The sequence below is a fragment of the Empidonax traillii genome, unplaced genomic scaffold (genome assembly GCF_003031625.1).
Source record: "Empidonax traillii isolate 1590-97213 ecotype Southwest subspecies unplaced genomic scaffold, ASM303162v1 scaffold689:size842923, whole genome shotgun sequence".
Taxonomy (NCBI): Eukaryota; Metazoa; Chordata; class Aves; order Passeriformes; family Tyrannidae; genus Empidonax; species Empidonax traillii.
The window spans coordinates 596,358-617,014 of NW_020955882.1; the positions used below are offsets into that span (position 1 = coordinate 596,358).

Here is a 20,657-nt window from a genome sequence, read left to right on the forward strand (position 1 = left end):
GCTGCAGGAGCCACTGTGGTGGCCCTGTCCCTGCTCCTGGCACCTGCAGCCCTGCAGGGATGGCAGCAGGGACAGATGGGTCCCCAGTGCCAAGGACCTGCAGGGCTTTAGCTTCGCATGGAAGCACAGGAGACAGAAATAGCAATGATGGAAAAAAACCTCGTTCCTTGTATTGACCCATCCCCGAAGAACGCATGCAGAGCACTTAAAAATAATTTAAAAATGTATTAATAAACGTTTTTCTTTCCTGTTCACTTCTGACCAGAAAGAGGGTGATTAGGATACTTTTTTGTATGAAGAAATAATCTGGCAGAGTCAGGAATAGGGCCATGGGAAAGGAGCTGCCCTGGATGGCTGTGCACCCATCAGGAGGTAACCGACTGTGTCACGTCACCCACCAGCTCTTCATCTCACCCAGGCTTGTCTCCAGTTACCTACAACACATCCACGTGCTGGTTGCTGTGCAGTGATGAAGAAGGAAGATGCTGGTATTTCTCTCAAAGAGCTCTCAGAAATGTACTCATGATGAAAGGTTTAAACCCTCTGGTGCTCTGCAGCATTTGGTGACATCAAAACAACACCAATTATACCCTTGCTGAGGTAATGTTGTGTTTCTTTGTTCCTGGCTCGCTCCCAAGTCTGCTTTCCCATTTCTGTGGGTATGCAGTTAATTCAGTTTACCATCTGTCTTCAAAGCTTCTCTCCTCTTTTTATTACTTAAATATATTTGTGATATCCATAGTAGCATGGAAACACGAATCACAAAAATGTCTAGATTAGACCAGAGCAGCAGAGAAAAACTGCTATGTGCTGTCCCTGGGAGGGAACAGGGAAATCCAAACACATCTACTCTTTCCTTTAGATGGTATCTAGCAACTGTTCAAGTGGAGCAGTAATAGAGGGATGGAGAAGAAAAGCAACTAAACATACCTTATCAAACACCACGGGCTTTGCCTCTCGAGCAGCAGCCGGCGCTCCACGGGCTGGGCTGAGCAGCCTTGGGCATCTGCCCTGCTCCACACACAAAGCACAGCAGGGAGGATGTCTTATCCACAGACTTGAACTGGCATCACCAAGGACTCCTGTGGCACGGGGTGAGAGCCAGGATCAGGAGTGGGACAAGTCAACTGTGACCCCAGATGAACCTCCTGCTCCCTTTGCAAGCGTGCACTGAGAAATATTTGGAGGTGCTGGTGGGAAGAGACACTGCTGGCAGAGTTCCTCTCTTGTGCCCCCACACGTGGGTGCAGGTGCCCACTGGGCTCCAGCTGCTGCCAGGAGGCAAGAGAGCCAAGGGCCCTCTTCCCCAGTGCAAGGCAGGACTGACAGGGCAGCTCAGGGCTGCAGGCACAGGAAGGAGAAGAGCAGATGAGTAAAATCCCAGAGATACAAAGGGTAAAGTGGAACCTGGCACTGCTTCAACCAAGCCAGCAAGGTGCAAATCCCTGGGGTAATTTCTTGTTAAGTTTGTGTTTTGTTTGCTATATCACTCTCTGCATCCTACAGACTGTCCAAGACTCCACATTAGGAAATAATTAGCTTTGTCTTTCAGTGACTTCTACCATTATTTCATTGAGGGGAATATTATAGACCTGTTCTCAACTTGTTAAAACCTTTCTATTGGTGCCAGCAATTATATCAAATTAGAGAAGAATGCTGCACTGGGCTGTGGTGGCCAAAGAGCTCCTTGTTCAGTAAATCAGCACAGCCACAGCGGCTCCTTTGCAGCACAGAGCAGTGTCTGATGGGAGGGGGCCACCAGAAAACCAAAACCAGGCATGAGAGCAACCACCACTACTCTAGGGCTGAGCAAGTGCCACGCTGCCAGGTCAGGCAGATCCACCGGGATCCATCTCCCAGAGACGACCTGTGCTGACAAACATTTTGGCTGCTGCAAAAGGCAATAACAGCACGTCTGTCTTCCAAGGGCACCTCTTCTGTAGACAAAAACATTAGGCTAAAGTCATGTCCACACTAAAATAAAGTGAGCATGGCATTAAGAAAACCCTAAACATGGCATCAAACACCTTGGCCCTGAGTCAGAACCGTATCTGGACAGACACACAGTTTGGGAGAGCAAGATGCACAGTGGAGGGGAGCTTGGACACAGCAGAGACACACACTGAGGGGTGAAGCACAGGAATCAATACCCCAGGGTGGATGTGGAGGCCTGAGGGCAGGAGCTCACACAGGAGACCTGTTCCCAGTGGGTCCTGTTCTCTTCCTGTTGTCATAAACAAGCCTGGTGTAGCCAGTAATGTGCTTCAGAGCAGTCCCTGGGGCCTTGGGGCCCAAAATGTTGTAACAAACACTTGCCCACAGCCTCCCAGCCACATGCTCCTTTCTGCTTCACCCATATAATTCCCTTTGGGCCATATTTCACTGCATGAGTTTTGCTACAGTTGTCAAGCAGCTGATTCAAGCTGCTGATATAAGCAGCTGTAAGGCCACTGCCTTTAATGGGAGCCACCAGGATATTTTCAGAGGCAAAATTCAGGCCAGCAATATTAAGTTCCTTTTTTTTTTTTTTTTTTTAAATTTTCTTTCTCCCCTAGTGTGAAACATCCTTTTCATTACCAAAAAAATAGCAAGTAGACATGAACAAAAATAATTATGACGTTTTCCATTATCAACACTCCCCCTCGGATTATTTACCTAATTATGTTAGGATACTGTCTTTTAAAGTAATTTTTCCCTTTGTACTTCTTCCCCTTGAAAGTCTGCCTGTCTAGAGGGAAGCTCTTTTGTAGATAAAGAGGGAAATAGCACAGACATTGAACGTTACCTTTCCTTAGGAAAGACACTTTGCACAAATTCAAAGCACCAGATTTCACATTGGCACAGCAGATCAGTTCAAGCTGAACCGTTAAATACCTTACAGAGATCCTCCTATTTCGGACTGGCAAGAATTTCCTAATGCAGACACACTTGGAATCGTCACCGCCTGCCCACAAAACAATGGGATCGAGCATCACACTCTGCCCAGCAGCTCTACCGCACACACCCCCCTGCGAGCCTCTGCCCTATTTCACACACCCGCTACGGACAAAGTGCCCCGACAAATTCACCGCAGACGGACCGACAGAATAAACCGGCAAGAGGCTTTGAGAGAAATTATGTAACGCAGCGGCCGAGCTGCCCGCCCCGCTGCCATAGCGGCTCGTGTGCCCGCTCCCCACCGCACGCATCCCGCACAGCATCAGCCCAGCCCGTCCCCTCCCCGTGGCACAGTGCCGCTCCCGCCCGCCTCTTCCCTGCAGAGCGCCTGGAATACCCTTTCTCCCGGAGCAGGGAGGGCGATGGGCAGCCGGATGGCGGGCCCCGAGGCCGCCCCGAAGGGTTGGGGCCGGTATCACCGCGCCGGGGCGGGGAGCGGGTCCCGCCCGCTGCGGGAAAGGAGCCGGGAAGAGCGGAGCGGGGAGGGGACAAAGCCCCGGTGGAGAGGCGGTTCGGGGGAAGCACTCACCCAGCAGAAGGCAGCCGGAGCCCGCCGAGCCCAGGAGCGGGGCGAGCATCCCTGCGGCGCGGCCCCTCCGCCCCGCTCCGCGCACTGCGGCGCGCACTGCGCACCCCGCCGGCCCGGCCCGCCGGGCCCGCACGCTCCCCGCAGCTCCCCCGGCGGAGGGCGGTGTTTTTAGCAGCCCTCCTCCTCTCCCCATCCCTGCCGAGCCCTCCAGATCCCTCTTAAAAGGGGCGATGCTGCCGGTGGCGCGCGGTGCTCGTCAGAGCATCCCTGTCCCCTCGGACCCGTGAGCGGCGGCGGGAGCGGACAGGGAGGCGAGGGGGGTAAACTTACACCCTTATGGCTGTTACTGTCGCCTTGGGCCGAGGAAATAGCCGCTGAGCAGGGACCGGCACAGCAGCAGTAATAGAGACCATCAGAGATGCTGAAACACGCTCAGCTTCATCAGCAGAGGCAGCTCGGCATTGGCTCGACATGTCTCACCATCGTACACCCAGTGGCTACTTAAAAAAAAAAAAAAAAAAAAAAGGCAGGCAAACTGTGCACGTGATATTAAATAGGTGGGGAGAAGAGTAAATTTGTGTTCTTGACGATTCCCTCTTTGCCTGAAGCTGGTTGTAGGAAAACTAATCTCCAGCTCCATGGTACATGGAAGGCTTTGCAAAAAAAGGGCTTTAAAAGAGCTGCACCAGTGGTGAGGGCACATCTTGCATCCCTCTGGGAATCTGAGTGCCAGTGGGGTAAACAGGACAGGAATGCCAAGGGGTGGAAGAGATGCTGTCGTTTTCTTCAGCCTCTTGAGTGACTAACATGGCAGGTCTGCACAGCAGGCACTTCTGCCTGCTCCAGGCTGTGACATGCAGCTGTTTAACTCTTGGTGAACGTGGGCCAAATAAACCTATAAAATTCCCTGCCTGTACCAGGAATTAGCACTAGCTGGGGTATGATTACAGCTGTGCAGAGCACACGTTTCCTTTGGAGATAAAAAGCTTTTGGTTTCCTTAAAGGCGAGAATGGAGCTGATGGAAACAAAGAATTTCCATTCCATGACCAACATTTTTCACCGTGTAGTTTCCTTCTGATTCAACATGAGGACTTAAAAAACTTCCCTGGGTATAGAAGCCCAGCAGCTGATTAGACTTGATATAATCTGTGTTAGTGTCACCACTGCACCTTCTTGAAAACTGTTATAAAATTGCCACATCCATTTTACTCAAAGGTTACTTGGCTTCCAAGATCCATAGTTGAGGCAGAAAACCATCATCAAGCACACTAAGCTAGCTGGGAACCAAAAAGAACTGTATCTGATTCCTCAGACTGCAGTGCTCACAGACAGTGCTTCTAAAGCAATTGGGACTTCAGCTACACCTTCAAGTGTCAAAGTCAAATACAACAGCTATAAAATAGGACTTGGCAAAATCATATCTACAGCAATCTATTTTGCTTAAGAGTAAAATAGATTATAGATTAAACACTGCACAATCTATTTTACTTAAGAGCTATTCCTAAGGACTTCTCTTTCTTGAGAAGGAAAAAACTCTCCACACTAGTTTTGACTTGCCTCCCAGCAGCAAATTTTGTGATGCAAGGTTGTCAGCATGTCTCATCTTCTTCAGGCTACCCAGATCCTACTGTTCCTGTGTCTAAGCAAGCCCAGACTTCTCCCTGAACCACCAGTTCTATAACCTGAGCCCTGCTCCTGGAAATCTCTGTTAGCTAGAAATGACAATACTGGAGCTAACAGGTACAACTAAACAAGTTGTCCTGGAGATGTTGAGGACCAGGCTGGACAGGGCTCTGGACAGTTGAAGGTGTCCCTGCTCTCAGCAGAGGGGTACTGTATGACCTTTAAAGGTCCCTTCCAACCAAACCATTCTATGATTCGGGATCTCTTGATCTGTCAGGAATTGGACCTTTTCAAATAATACTTCCTAAGGAAGTGGAAGGCCCAGTAGAAACTGGCTGAAGAGTTCTGCTCCCAGAACTCCACTAAGCAGGTTTACTGCAAACAGATTTGCACATACAGTTGCACAGTGAGTCCTGAAAACACCTTTCCTCCGTCTAACATAGAGTGAAAAATCATTGACACAACAAATCCCCCCTGGCCCTCCATGCCCTTGCTCTGGGGAGCCACAAGGTGTCTGCCTGTGCCCTACAAAGCACAGCTTTCCTGACCTCAGCAGCTCCTGCAGCAGCTCCTCCAAGCTTTCTGCAGATTAAAAGACAAGTGACTTCCTGGGTTTGGCCACAAACTTCCTGCCTCTCTGCAACATTCTCATAAACCTTTCTCTAATTCTTGACTTTAAAACCTCTGCTAGCTTTCTGCTTCTGTGCACACTGGAGCCCAAGGCAAGCTTGGCCCAAGTGACCAGCAAAAGGCCCAGCTATTGTTTTCTGAAGTTCTCCACTCCTCAACAGCTGCCAGTTCAAGTGCTTTCACTTCCTGCCATAATAGGAATGGAGATTCTGCCTTTGGAAGTGTCACAGTGACACACACCTGTCATCACGATGCTGAAATTTTCCATGATAAGAAACCACCCAGAATTTTACAGTTCACAGAAGTGCCCCAAACCACTGTCACACCACAGAGCTCCCTCCCCTGCAGAGGACACACTTCAGCCCCAGACCAGCAGTGATCTTCCTGACAGAGCAGAGAGCAGCCTCAGGAAAAACTGACCAAAGAATCTGAGCTTCTACCTCTCTAAACTCTGTTAAGTTTTCCAGTTCACCCTCAGAGCTGTTACTGCCAGAACCCTCCTCTCCTGAGCTGCATCACAGCCTGGGCTGGGCTACAGAGAACATGTGCTGTGGCACCTCCCCGTGAATACACAGAGTGGCTCCTGCTCACTCTCACAATTAGATACAACAACAATAGCCTAGCAGGGAAGAAATCAGTTTACTCCTTGAATACACTTTGTGTCTATTCAGCAATCCAATATAGTCTGTTTGTCCCAAGTAACACCACTATAAAAAACCCTTCAGAAGTGTTCCATTCTGTTCAATATTTCAAAAAGCAGATGCAATGTTTCAAGCTGTGACTTGCCTGATTTTTATTTCAGATTTTTCAGTCTCTCCTCATTCCCAACCAGCTGGTAAATAGTTACTATGGCAGCATCTAATGCAGAGTGACTCAGCACTCCCCCACGTTTCAGTAGCAGCTCCCTCTGCCCTTCTGGTTTCTTATGATAACCTTGTCTTCTCTTTATTGTTTCATTGCAGAATTATGATGTTTAAAAGATAATTCTTCCCTTGTGAAATTCAGCATTTATTGATGGAATCAATGCAAGGATCTGCTAAATAAAGATCATACCTATTCAGGATGCTATTTCAGCTTTCCTTTTGTGTTGATCACAAAGATGTTTGAAGTATTTCCATCAGCTCCCAGTGTTTCTTTGGAGCTTTATATTACCCACTGCCAGGTGAGTTCATCTCATATCAAACCACAGCATGCCCAGCTCCAAACACACGGGGGTATTTTGACTGTGAGAGGAAGCCCCTCTTCTCTTTGTTATTGTTCAAAGCTCCTTGCTTTCTCTACCTGGGCAGGAACACTTATTTTTTTAATGTACCTTTTTTTGATGGTTGTATTTACACCTCAGATTTTCTTCTTCATCCTTTCTTTGCATTTCAGTTGAACCCAGAGGTGACTGGTCAACCAGTTCTCACTGTTACTGGCAGCTGAGAGAAGCCACAGACCCCTCTATCTGTACCTTAAAGCGAGTTGTGGAGAACAGGAGTCATAGAGGGGTTTGGGTTGGAAGGGGCCAGAAAGGTCATCCAGTGCCACCCCCTGCCATGGGCAGGGACACCTTCCACCAGCCCAGGCTGCTCCAAGCCCCGTCCAACCTGGCCTTGGACACTCCCAGGGATGGGGCAGCCACAGCTTCTCTTGGCAACCTGTGCCAGGGCCTGCCCACCCTCCCAGGGAAGGATTTCATCCAGTCTAATTCTGCTCTCCATCAGTTTGAAGCCCGAGGAGCACCACTCATCACAGCCACCAAGCTGTTGACCACAACTCTTCGAGTGTGACCACCCAGCCAATTCCTTGTCCACTGCACTCATCCAATTTGTCAAATACAAGAGCATGAAAAGGTTTTGGCAAGTTATCAGTTTAGAAATAATTCTTTCTGATAGGAGTGGAACCTGGGAAGCCTGTGGTTTCCCCATCTCATGCTTGGATTTCCCCAGAGCTAGAAGGGTGTGAACTCTCTCATCATGGCTTTTCCTGCAGTTGAGGTAATTGTTTTATCTGTATTGTGACATTCTGGAAGAAAGTGAGTCTAAATTGGGCTGGTTGGGGATCTCAGCTGAGGTAATCTATTAACTTTCTAAATCTTAGCTGACAGATTTACAACAAACAATTTAGCAAATATCTGGGGGAAGGGCCAAGGTACTTTTCCAGTGCACTTCATGAACACTAAGATAGTTCTTTCATACCTGGGAGGCAAAAACACACCTGAGGAAGAATATTTTTCTGTCGAGCTCCCCAGGTTTCTTTCAGCTATTCCGAGCCCTCCCACGGGAAGCTCGAGGCCCTTCCCCCGGGTGAGCTGCTGAGGTGTTCCAGGGGGCAGATGAGGAGGTGGCGGCCGGAGCGGGGCAGGGAAGCTCCAGCACCACGGACAGCGGCCCGCGATAATTACCGGCAGTAATTAACCAAACCATGACGGCCGGGATGGGCTCCCGCTGTGCTCTGTGTTAGCACCAATGTCAGACATAGCAACACGATTAATAACTTACCCCAGAATCTGCACTTCCTTCCCCACCTTCTGCTTCAGCATCAAACTCTTCCTTGGCCATTTTTTTTTTTTTTGATGCCTGTGGAAGAGAAGAGAATTAAATCCATCTTGCACTTGGAGGCACAGAATCCTCTAAGCTGGTAACTGCCTCCAAGATCATCAAGGCCACCACTAAACCATGTCCCCAAGTGCCACACTGACACATCTTTTCGGTCCCTGCAGGGATGGTGACTCCACCCTGGGCAGCCTGTGTCAGTGCCTGACCACACTTGCAGTGGAGAAATTTTCCCTAATATCCAGTCTAAGCCTCCCCTGGTGCAACATGAGGACATTTCCACTTGTCCTGCTGCTTATTCTGGGGGAGAAGAGACCAACTGCACTTGATTCCAACCTCCTTTTGGGGAGTTGGAGAGTGAGAAGGTCCCCTCTGTGCCACCTTTTGTCCAGGCTGAGCCCCCCCAGCCGCTCCTCAGATTTCCCAGCGGTCACCTCAGAGCTGAGATGAGGCCTGGAGGCAGCGTGCATGTCCAGGATGAGCAGAGAATTTACTTACAGGGACACAGCACACAGGTCAGTGCTCTCTGGCAGCTCAAACCAGGATGAAGAGGTAGGACTGCCATGACAATAAATCTGTTTTGCATCTCACAGCCAAGAGAACAGTTCAAATTGCTGCTGAAAGCCACACAAACATGCTGCATGGTGCCAGCTCCCCATACCTGCCTGACCTTGAAGATTTAGAGAGACATATTTTGGCTAAACGAAGAGGCAAAATCAACCCTTTGAAATCCAAGATAAACATTCCCTCAAGCTGACAGAAACAACTACTTCTGACCACTACAACGTTGCCTAAAGCATTCCCACCTCTTGTATTATTCCTATCAGCTGCCCACGGAAAGGGTGTGGCAGGAGCCCAGGAGAGGCTGGTCAGGACCATCAGAGCCTGTCAGAGCCCTCTGACAGCTGAAACCCTTCTGCTGCAGGAGCTGTCTCTGAATGTTTATGTCCCATGTGATTCTGTAACAGCACTAATTGACAGTCTTTTATCTGCTAAACTTTCACAGTAAATACATTTCATTTGGTAAATGTGTATACACACACAGAGAAATTATAACTTTTTGACTCTTAAGCGATTTTTGAGTGCAAATTTTTATATGTCCCATTAATTTAGTAAAATTTAACCTAAGCATGACTGTCAGTTGAGATCAATGGCTTTAGTGCTAAAAATCTTCCTGGCTATAAGGAAAAGGCTGGACTCAAAACCTCCACTTAACTATTCACAGGAAAAGTAGTTTGATTGACTCTGAAAAAAGTAGGAGAACCAGAATATTTCATTTTAGGGGTACAAAAATACCAACAGGCATTAAATGGCATGATGACCTAGTTTGATTTTCTGGTTTCTGTTTACAACCATTCATCACCATGAACTCTCTGAACTGCTGCTGGATGGGTTAAGTGGGGAGAGTGTGGGTGCTCTGATGCTGCCCCAGTGAGTTCCCAGCTGCAAAAACAAAGCAAAAAGAGATTTTTTTGAGAAAAAACCAAATCCCAGACCCACTCTTCCTATGCTACAGTGAAAAAGGAGAAAACAAGTAATTCTATTACAGTTGTTATGGAACAAATTAAGATATCAGAGTTGGCCAGGAGTCATTTAATCCCAGAACCCTTCATGCCAGCTATGCTGAAATCACATAAAGCAAATAAGTGATATTCAGCTCAAACTCTCCTGGCTTAGAGGACACACTCACAGCTCCAATCCAAAAGGATCCTGTCAACAAAGGAGCAGCAGGCTCTGGTCACAACTCTGCTGTGGGCAGAAGAGCTCAATGCTATTGAAGGAAATTGTGTTAGACCTCCATCAGACTGGAAGTAAAGCTTAAAGCCCTTCATATAAAAATAAACATAAATATATACTGAAACAACCTTTGAGCTTTCATTAGACAGAGTCTTTTCTCTTTGGATTTGGAAAATGGGCAAATACAGGTTGAGATTCAGCTTGGGGCTCGTGAGCCACACCCCTCAGGTTAGTAAAGGACAAAGCCAATACCTGAGCACACAGGAAAGCTCGGAGTTCCTCAACTTTCAGCAGAGATTTCAATGATAATTTATGCATACTAAGTAATTTTGACACGGATTTTGGCTGGAGGATTCACCAGTGGTTTTGTAGCAGCTGTTAAACTGCCTGTGCTTCACTGTCCCTGCATGCCCAGCCTGTGGCTGAACACCAGCAGGCAGCGGAATGGGGAGCTGCTGCTGACCTGCTCCCAGCAGTGCTGTGTGGGCAGTGAGGCTGTGCAGGGGCTGCAAAACTACAGACCCTTCCCTGAGCCACTGAAGTGTCATTGCTATTGTTTAAAATGCACCCAGGCTCCTTTGAGCTGTAAGTGCTCCGATAAAGCTCTCTGCTTCCCCAGCCTCTGCCAGGAGACACATCCTCAACTGTGCCACTGGCCCACGGTGTGCCCTCACCACTGGCAGCAGACTGGCAGAGCAGGGCAGAGCTCTCTGCTTCGCTCTCTCCTGCAGTCCCTTTTGGACTCTGGTTTGGAGGAAGATGCCATCTGCTGACAGAAGCTCATTCAGACAGCTGGGACAGAATCAACTCCACTAAAAGCATCAGAAGTCAAAGAGCTGCAGAAATGGCACTGAGAGTGCAGGCTGAAATGTTTTTTGTATGACTTCTTGCTTTACTGCTGTCTATCATCTCACACATTTATTCATGATTTTCTATACTTAGCTTGTACTCAAATGGAGCATCTTCTAAACAAGCATTTGCGTTGCAGACAGAAGCTCTTTAAGCTCTTTAAGCTGCTCTATCAGGGCTTTTGGTGACATTTGCCTTCCTGTCATGATCAGCTGCCAGCTGCCTATTGATTTAATTAAAAGGTAGAATTGATAAGTCATGGAATTTTTATAATACCAGAGTTAAGAATTTAGAAAACTGCTCAAAAAAAAAAAAAAAAAAATGGTAAAAGAGGTATGAACGTCAGAGCTGAACCTGAATGTGGCAGCTACCATAGGAGTACTTTAGAAGCACCAGAACCAGGTTTGTTCCACATTAAAAACTCACTACCAAGGTCACAGCAAAAGTAGTTGGGAAAGAGTAAATATTTCATTAATATTTTGAATCAAAGGATATTTCTCTCAAGGGAGTGAAATAAACTGTATAGTCTAATAAAATTAATGTAATGGAAGGAAATCCTAGCTGGAATGAGTGTGCAAAAAAAGGGCATAAATAAAATAAAGTGATAAGAGATTTGGATTGCTTCTGTCAAAGGGAAAAACCATTGCATGAAACAGGTATTACTCATAAGAGCATGTTTCAGCATTTAAAGCCAGAATTAACAGTAGCAAAGACCTGCATTGCTTAATATTCTCTGGAAAAGGAGGTGGGTGTAGTGTAAGAAAGCGTGGAGTGAAGCCAAGTGCTGTCTGGAGCTGAGGATGAGGTGTTGCAGCAGATCTCACAAACAGGAGTGACCGGGCGAGACGATGGCCCAGAAATCTCGGTGTTGGTCAGCACAGACATGCACCAGGAAACATCCCATTCCAGGGTACAACAGAGAGTGAATTAACTCTGTTAATGACACCAGGAGTGCTGCTGTTGAGCCGAACCCTTTGTGCCCCAGAGCAGATGGCAGCTCAGCCCAGGTCACTGCCCAGTGCCAGCGCAGGTTGCTTCCCACGGCCGAGGGCTCTGCTCGCCAGAGAACTTCTATTTTCCATTTATGGCAGTATTTTAAAAGCACCTCTTGAATGTTAAAGCACTTGGCCTTTAAGCACACAGGAGGCCTCGAGATCTTCTCCTAAGCCAGGCCAAGCTGTTCTCTGGACAGCAGCAGAGCGGGAGCAGCTGGAGCTGCCAGGCAGCAGCACTGCAGCAGAGAGCATCTTGTGCTGCCTCTGACACTAATGATGGTGCAGGCACTGTCTGCTGCTTGCTCCAAAATAACACACTGGCTCCCACAGCCTCCTTCTCTTCTCTGAAGGCTGAGAGGTGCTGAAACGCAGCAGTTTATTAGGCAATCAAATGAGATCTAGAAAGCTGTTTCTCAGCACTCAGGTGTGGAGAACCAGACTGAAATCCTCACAGCAACCTGAAATCTCCCTCCTTTTTTTTCTCTGCTGAATAAAGCGACTCTGAGCTGTGTTTGATTTGGCAGCTGTGTGCTGTCTCTGCAGTTTTCCTGCAGCCATGGGGTTGCAGCGTGGCCTGTTCAGTGCCCAGCCATGGCCCGGGCATCGCTGCCACCCCCACGGCTCTGTGGGGAAGGCAGGCTTGGGACAGAGAGGAGGAAACACCCTGCTTGTTCCAAAGGGGTGGGAAATAAACGGTCTCTCTTTTTGTTTGTTTAAAAACAGCATAGCAATTCTAAACACTGATGTTGCTCTCAGCTGATTTGGAGACGTCAGAAGCTTCCAAAGGATGTGATTAATCTTCCGAGCAGGGTCTCCTGCAGCTGCTGTGTCCTGCAGACACCTCACTCCACAAACTCCATATGGGGCTCTTTAACCCCTGACATTTTTGTCACTCAGATGCTGGGGTGCATCACCAGCTCCCACACAGCCACAGGTATTTTTTCCACCGTGCTGAATCCCACTGGTTTTACCGAGTTGAAGGTGATGCTCTCTCCGAATGCACTTCCGAAAGTTGCATCTTTTCCTTTTTCCTGGGAAGCCTCCTGTACTGTCTGTTGTTATCTTTTTCCAACAGACTTATCAACGTTTAATCACCAGGGCAAAATTTTCGATGCTGACTGGGAGTTCATCTTGAAGTTGTCAGTTCAGTAGGTTCTAAAAATAGGACCAGGTTCAAAAAGTCTCTCGGTAAGACTGAAACCGTGAAATGACTTTTTGTTTGAAATCTCTACAGCCTTATATAGTGCAGTTCACTGAGTTCCTAACCATGGTGGTGTCACTGTGACTCCACAAGGTGCTCTGCCTGGGATTTTGGGTTTTGGTTTACTCGATTTAAAAAAAAAAACAAACACAACAAAACGACATAAGAAAGAATTACATGAAAGGATTATTGAGGTTGCAAAGCAACCGCTTAAACGTTAGAAAATGCTACAACAAGACAACTGCCACCCAAGAAAGGTCCACCCTGAGCAAAGTAGGGGCTGAACAAACTTTTCATGGGAGAAAATGTGCAAAATATAAATAAGAAAGTTTGAAAGCACAATGTAAGGAGACTAATATATAAGCAAATCTCATTTTAGGGTTTTCTTTCTTAGAAATTATAGAATCATTTCTTTTGGAAAAGACCTTTAAGATAAGCTTCTGAGTGTTCAACTTTGGTGTTATTAGCAATAAGGTATAAAAAGTGGTAAAAGGATTCAATACATAGACAAGAAGACAAAGATGGATTTTTTAACCTGTTATCAGGTTACTTTTATCCCAGACAAACCTGTAAAAAATGCTCAGGTGAAACCCTTGGCTACAAGGGCCCTGTCAGCAGCTGTGGCCTTATGCTGATAACTCTTCTCTTAGGGTTTGAACATTCATTTAATTGAATATATTCATGAATAAATCCACAAGTACTTGTAAAAATGACCTTTCCATTCCCTCTGCAGTCACAGTGCATGGGTGAGATTCCTCCTCCGAAACGGAAACCACCGCATGTTTTCTGAGCATCATCAGCTCACCACCACTGGGGACGAGGAGTTTCCAGTGCCTTCCCTCCACCACCTGTGTCCCAGTGTGCCTCAGGCTGCCTGACACGTCACAAGGACTTTGGAGGAAAATGAACTGATTTTTACACCCATTGCTGACAGGGGCCTGATGATCATCAGGTTGCCACCAACAATTTCGATTCTATTTTGCATCTATTATGTTAAATATCCCAAACTACTTGCTGTACTTAAATCACCCTTGTCTGCCAGGTCGACCTGATGGACCTCCCCTGACTTGTATTTCTGGACAGACCATGATTCTGGGCTCATTTTCCTCCCCTGGTGCTGTTGATGTCTCTCATTCTCACAGTGCCAGTGCAGCCATCTCAAGCTGATGCCATGCAGGTGTTTGTACAGCTCCCACTGTGCTTCCCATTCTGGAAACCTTCATGTGACTCAGAGCAACCTTTTCAGAGGTCCCTTCCCCAGCAACAACAATTTGTTTGCACATCAGGGCTGGCAGTTGGAGCTGCCATCCCACCACTGCACATTTGGTGTCTTGATTTGACCTTGCAAAGGCTTTGCTGAGAGCACAGAAGAGCAGTTGGTATCTGCACTTGTGGTTTTTATGACAAAGCATCTGTAAAGCTTCCATAGGAGGCTGGAAATAAAAACCTATGTGTGCTAAATTTATTTCCTGACACAAATATTTCTGTTACTCTGCCCGTGGTTCCCTGCCCATGGCAGGGGAGTTGGAGTGACGTGATCTTTAAGGTCCCTTCCAACCCAAACCATTCCCTGAGTCCATGTTTCTGTGATTCCACTCTTGTATTCCCTTGGGAATTTGGTTAATTAAATATAATTAACAGGATTGTTTAATCAAGATCACCCAATAGTAAATCTTGATAGTCCCAGGAGAAAGCATTATATGTCTGCAAATATATACACATTTCAAAGTAAGTAACTGGAAGGAGAATAAATAAATCAAGATTACTGAGCATTAAAGAAATGTACCACTTTGCAGAAGCTCACTCCAGAGTGGGCATCCCAAAAATAATGAAATCCTGGGCTCAGCTGGCTGGGAAGCTGAGTGTGAGGGCAGTTCAGTGTCATGCAATGCAACAGTCGATCATTGATTCCCCCAAGTTTCACCACCTGGTTTCCAGTAACCCCAACACTGCTGGAGAAATCAAACATTCCCTACAAGGCTGTGTGTAGTGGACAGCACTGATGGCTGTGCACGTGGGCTCGTGTGGGTTATGGACTGAAATATGGGGATTTGTTCATTATTTACTGCACTGAGAGCACAAGGTTAGTACAACAGGCTACACCCAGAGAAATTAAATCCATCTCATTCACCTGGAATTGTGTTTGGAGCCAGAACAGAGGGCATCCTTCCTCCCCCCACGTCCTCCAACCCCGTTCTCTGTGACCAGAAGATTCTCTTGGACTCTGCACATCCCTGAGCCCACAGGAATGGCCATGGCCTGGTGTCAGTGCCACCAATGACTGTGCACAAATCTGCCCCTCCACCTCTCCCCAATGTAGGTCAGCACAGCAGACTTGCCACAGGTGCCCTGTTTCCTAGAAAGGGCTTTTGCAGGTTTCTTAGAACAGACTTGTGCATTATCTGGGAGGAATCTGTAGTTTCACACATTGCAAAAGCTGGCCCGCTGGTTGGATGCTCATGATGCTGCAAAACACCACTGCAGTTTGAAGTTCAGGGCTTTGGGGAGATCTGCTGTAACTGCAGATACTAAACAGTATCTGAGGTGTGTCTGTAGAGGACAACCCGTGTGCTGACCATGTAGCCCTCTGTAACTGGGTTGTCTTTCTGAGGCTCTTCCTTTGCCACCAACACACAGCTGTTATTACTCATCGATTGCAGAAACTTGGAGCAAAGCTTCTGTAAACCAGGATGTATGTAGGTGATCTGGTCAACAAAAACCATGAGTTCTCCTCGTAAAAAATCCCCCTATAGAGACTATTTGAATAAGATAACCAGAGCTGAGTCTGCAGGACATGATGCAATTAATTTTTGAGCTCTCTGCAGCAGGACAGGGGATGATTGCTAACAATCCTGGGAAACCCAGAGGACTCTGGGAATTTCTGGGAGTGGAGAAAGGTAAACACAGCCTGGGACCAGTAGAAAACTGAGGTGCTTATAGAGCAACCAGCTCAGCTTGAGCTGGGGGAGGATTTGGGAACCAGTTCCCTGTCAGTCTCCTACTAAAAATAAAGTGATTGATGAGTTTTCATGTAGCACAGAAGAGTTTGCACTGGAGGGAACCTTTAAAGGTCATCTAGTCCAAACCATGAGCAGGGACATCTCCAGCTAGACCAGGTATCTCAGACCCCCAGCCAGCCTGGCCTTGAATGTTCCCAGGGCTGGGGCATTTTAAAATAGTCAGAGTGGATTTGGGGTGACACAATCTGTTCCTCACACTTGCACTGTTCTTTGATGTGGCTGAGGGTGAAGGGGTTGCTGAGCTCTGGCAGGGCCTGGTAGGATGGGCTGGAGACTGAAATGTTGAAATGTCTGAAGACATTTTCTGCAGAGGATGAAATGTCTCATCACTGTGGACAATTTCCTATCGAACAGAAGGAACACACTGTGGTTTTCACAGGCAGTTTCCTGACCCAGATATGATTAAAAAAAGAAAAAAAAATAACAATGAACAGTTTGAATCCTAAACCAGGGACAATCCTTATCAGAACTGAGTGTGATGTTTTCTTGGGAAGACAAAGCATAAAGTGTGACACTTGGGGAGGCAAATGGCCAAAACACACACACAGAGTGGCCAAACATCACTGGGGGACCATAAACACCAGCTAGGTTTGCCTGCTGCAGAATTTTGTCTTTTTTTTTTTTTTTTTTTCCCTTCCATTTCTTTTTTCTTCCTGCTTTCCATTTTACGAATGTGCACACTCCCTGTGGGACAAACCAGCAGGCTGTGGAGATATGAGACATGACAGACACTTATTATGCCCTGCACTTCCCTGGAAACATAACCAAGCCTCCTGCTCCTGTGCTGCTCGAGGCTGAGGAGGCTCCCTCAGAGCAATGATGCTGACACCGGATGGCAACGCTGTTTTTCCACCACCTCCTCAGCACAGCTATTTGCTTACTCCAATGCTCTAGACTGAGTCCACTGAAGTACTTGTAAAAGTCATAGTCCTGGCATTTATCTCAGATTATCATGTCAGATTTTAGCACTGGCTTCTGTTGTTTCTGGCAAGTGTCCTGATTGCAGGATGTAAGTGATGATTGTATGAGTAACTGCTTTGTGCTGGCCTGTTGTAAATAACTTGCTGTATCTAAAGTATTCTTACCAATACATTTTGCACTTGTCAGCTGGCTTTCAGCCAGTCTCCAGCTCTGCCCTGCACACCTGTCCCCTGCCTTGGAGTGAAAGTATGTCCAGGACTCTAAAAAATTCAGCCTGGAATACTCACAACCCTGACAGCTGCACTAAAAAAGCTGGGAATTACCAGAGAAGTGTCATAGATTTTTGAAGGAATGTGGAAGGAATTGTTAATCACAGCTGAAATATTAGCAAAATGATGAGGAAAGTTTAGCTCATTGCTGGAAACTACCCCTGAGATGAACCATGCAGATATGGAGGAGGAGAGGTGGCTGGAAGAGAGCTTACTGATGATGTGATCTGATAAAACCCTGACTTATGATTTCTCCTTTGCCCTCTGATTTCACATTGTTTAAAGACTATAAAAATTCACAGAGTCATCTACAAAGCACTTGTCTCAATGCAAGGTCAAGTAACAAAACAGGAGAAAAGCAGAGTGTTATCACGGGCTCGACTTTTCAGGGGAGGAATGTATTCAGTGAATTCAACAAAATGGAGCTGGGAGATGGGAAAATGCAAAACTACGTGTGACTTGAACACATCTGATCACACAGGAGCTAAAATGAGAGGGAGCATCCAGTTCCCTGAGCTGTGGGTGATAAAGCACCTGCAGGTAGGCAAGGGAGTGCTGCCCTCCCTGAAGATCACTCAGCATGGTCCATCCAGAATAATGACTGGACTGCTCAAGGCACAACCTGCTCTTAACAGCTCTTTCATTTCCAGAGGACAAACCCAAACACACAGAGAGCCAAGCAGATCACGTCAAACATAACGTTGGGAAAAAACAGTTTGCTCTTTGGACTTCGGCTTTGGTGAGTAGAAGAACTTTTATTCACATTTTTGCCCCATACTACAGCCTGTTTTCATACACAAACCAGGGGAAAAGAGCTGCAGTTGCTGTGTTAATTATGTCACTGCTCAAACAAGCAGGGACAAAACAGCTCACCATCAGCCTGCAAGGTCATACCTAGCCCTGGCTGCAAGGAGCTGGTCTGGGTCCAGCATTAGTCAGGATTTTCATTCATAATATTGGATTAAAGAGCAAAGTACACCCTAATAAAATTTCTGGATGACAGAGTGTGTACTCCTGCTGCTGGCTCTCAAAGTGTGCTGGAGAAACCACTGAGCACAGGGTTCCTTTGCCTTCCCAGGAGATGGTCAGAACCTCATCCAGCACCCACAAGTGCATCCACACTAATCCAGGAGTTAATAAATATCCTGGCAATACTTTGATTTGGAAATTGTATTTTGAAATGTTAAATAAAACATGGAAAACTACTGCTTGGTTCTCATCTCCGCTTGTAGCCCAGATCAATGAGAGATGACACAGCCACTCTGTGCAGGGCAAAGCTGATCTAACCTCTCTTTGCCAGGCTCCAGCATCCATGGGAATCTTCCTCTAATGCAACCCAGAGGACAGCTGCTCTTGTGAAACCTGATTTTTTTTATATTCACAGGTCACCAGACTTCTGAATCATTCTTTACCAAATTTCTCCACTTGATATTCATAATTGGTGTGTCCTGTGCAGCTTTACACACATTAAGTGAAGTTTGATTGCGAGCTTTCTCAGTTGATATTCAAGTTGTTTTCTCCACAGACAGCTGAGAAATCTGCCCTGGGACTACAGTGCCTTTGCTAAGAACACCAACACCTTGGAATCTCTGGCCTGACTCAGTCAAGTTGCAATATATTTCCTGAATTAGGCACAGAATTCCTTATAGAAACTCTACAGGATAGTTCTGGTAGTTTTATTATAAACGTGAAAAAAAAAAAAAGTAAATATAGTAGTATAACCCCAGTTTTCTGGGGCAGCCTGTATACCATCTTTAAATGACTTCCAAATTTTTGGAAGTGCTGATGAGTTCATACAAACCAAGATTTAATTCTCCAGCATCCACAAGTGTGTGCACATTCATCTGTATGTCTATGTACAATCTGTGAACACATTAATAACTTCACAGATGGATACAGGTATCTGTCTGCCCTTCACCCACTCTAAAGGGTTCTGAAACTCATCCTGGAAACACAAACTGCAAAGGGGTTCAGGTGGAGAGTCTGTAAAATTGCTCTTGATGCAGAAAGCACAGAGGCTCTTACTCATTTGAATAACCAGCAGATTCCATTCTTCAGGTAAATCTTCCCCGCCTCCCCTTTAGCAAGAGCATGTTTGTGGTGAGATATTAATCATTTCCTGCAGCACTGTGTATATAAGAGGAGCCCGAGGCAGAGCCTCACACAGGGCAGAGCTGAGGAGCAGAGCTGATGACCATGCTGGTGCAGGTGCTGGCTCTGCTGGGTCTGGGGGTGCTGGGCAGCTCAGCCCCCACCAGCCCCCCGGGGGATGCCCTGCAGGACCAGCGCTCCAGGACCTTGGTGGGGCTGATCCTCCGAGAGCTCCTCCAAGACATGAAGAGACTAAGTTTAAATGCAGTAAGTGGCTCTGTTTTGACCAGCTTTCCCCCTGGCTGTCCCTCTGAGGCAGGCTGTGTCTCCTGAAGTTTCTAACTCTGTTTTCTCTTGGACAGGTTCCCAGGGTTGTCAGCGTGAATGCTACGGTAAGGAACCACAGAACTTCTATTTCAAATTGTTCTCCCAAGTCCCCACATTTCTTTCCCACTTCAGAACCCTGATAGCCCCAGGAGTTCTCCACAAACCCAGGGAAAGGCAGAGCTGTTGCAAGAACCCACAGAAAGCCGCTGCCGAGGCTAAAACCCCTCAGTGGTTGTCTCAGTAGGAAAAGGTCTTGTATGTGCACCATCTTTTTGGAAGCCTCACAGATTGACTTTGATCCCTTAGTTTTAGAACAGGCTGTTTGGTCTGTGTCCCATACAGACCCATTCATTTCACTGAGCTGTATTTCCCTGCAATCTAGTGGAAAAAAATTGGGCTTTTTATGGAGAACACGAGCACTACCAGTGAGAAACAGGAGCCAATCTACTATTAAAGTGAACAGAGAACAAATGGCTTCATCCCATCTTAGTTTCAGGGAGAAAAACTGAAAATTCACACCAGCAGCAATAATTACTTGTATTTCATTAAGACAATTCTGATCCAGTTTCAAGAGAGATATGATAGCAAAGCATGAATCTTTAATGCAGGGTTGGCCTTCTTTTCCCTTGAGGAACAAGTATCTCCAGTATTGGACACCTCCAAATTTTATATGCCCAGTTTCTAGTGGCATCTGCAACTTCCACCTAGGGCAGTTGGGAGTTTTTGGACCCTGGCATGTTTTTAAGTGAAAATTGTAGGCTGTACATGATTTCCTAAGTTTGGTGTCCAGTAAATTGCTGAATACAGATTCAGGGCTTGTGTTTGGAAACACAGCTCTTAATTCCTGTAGGTTATTGTTTTTCATGGGTACGTAAATTCCTGGGTTTTATGGTTGTTTTATTTATGTGCTACCAGTGATTCCTGTTGCAATGACTCACTGCTCTCTTTGCAGGTGGAGAGATGCATGCACAGCCACCTGAAAACCTTTGC

At 46.6% G+C, this 20,657-nt stretch overlaps 1 protein-coding gene across 3 annotated transcripts in view; it reads right to left on the minus strand.

The window, feature by feature from the left end:
- ACSL6 (acyl-CoA synthetase long chain family member 6) overlaps window positions 1-3,549 on the minus strand; it is a 52,281-nt gene extending 48,732 nt beyond the window's left edge. For 2 of the 3 annotated variants that reach the window (XM_027899795.1, XM_027899794.1), the window contains exon 1: window positions 3,467-3,548. In XM_027899795.1, coding sequence (XP_027755596.1) covers window positions 3,467-3,515 — 49 coding nt within the window. In that variant the 5' untranslated portion in view covers window positions 3,516-3,548. Of the gene's footprint in view, window positions 1-3,466 lie in introns of all 3 variants that reach the window. The other variant, XM_027899793.1, reaches the window with a different exon arrangement.
- Between the last annotated feature and the right edge of the window lie 17,108 nt (window positions 3,550-20,657).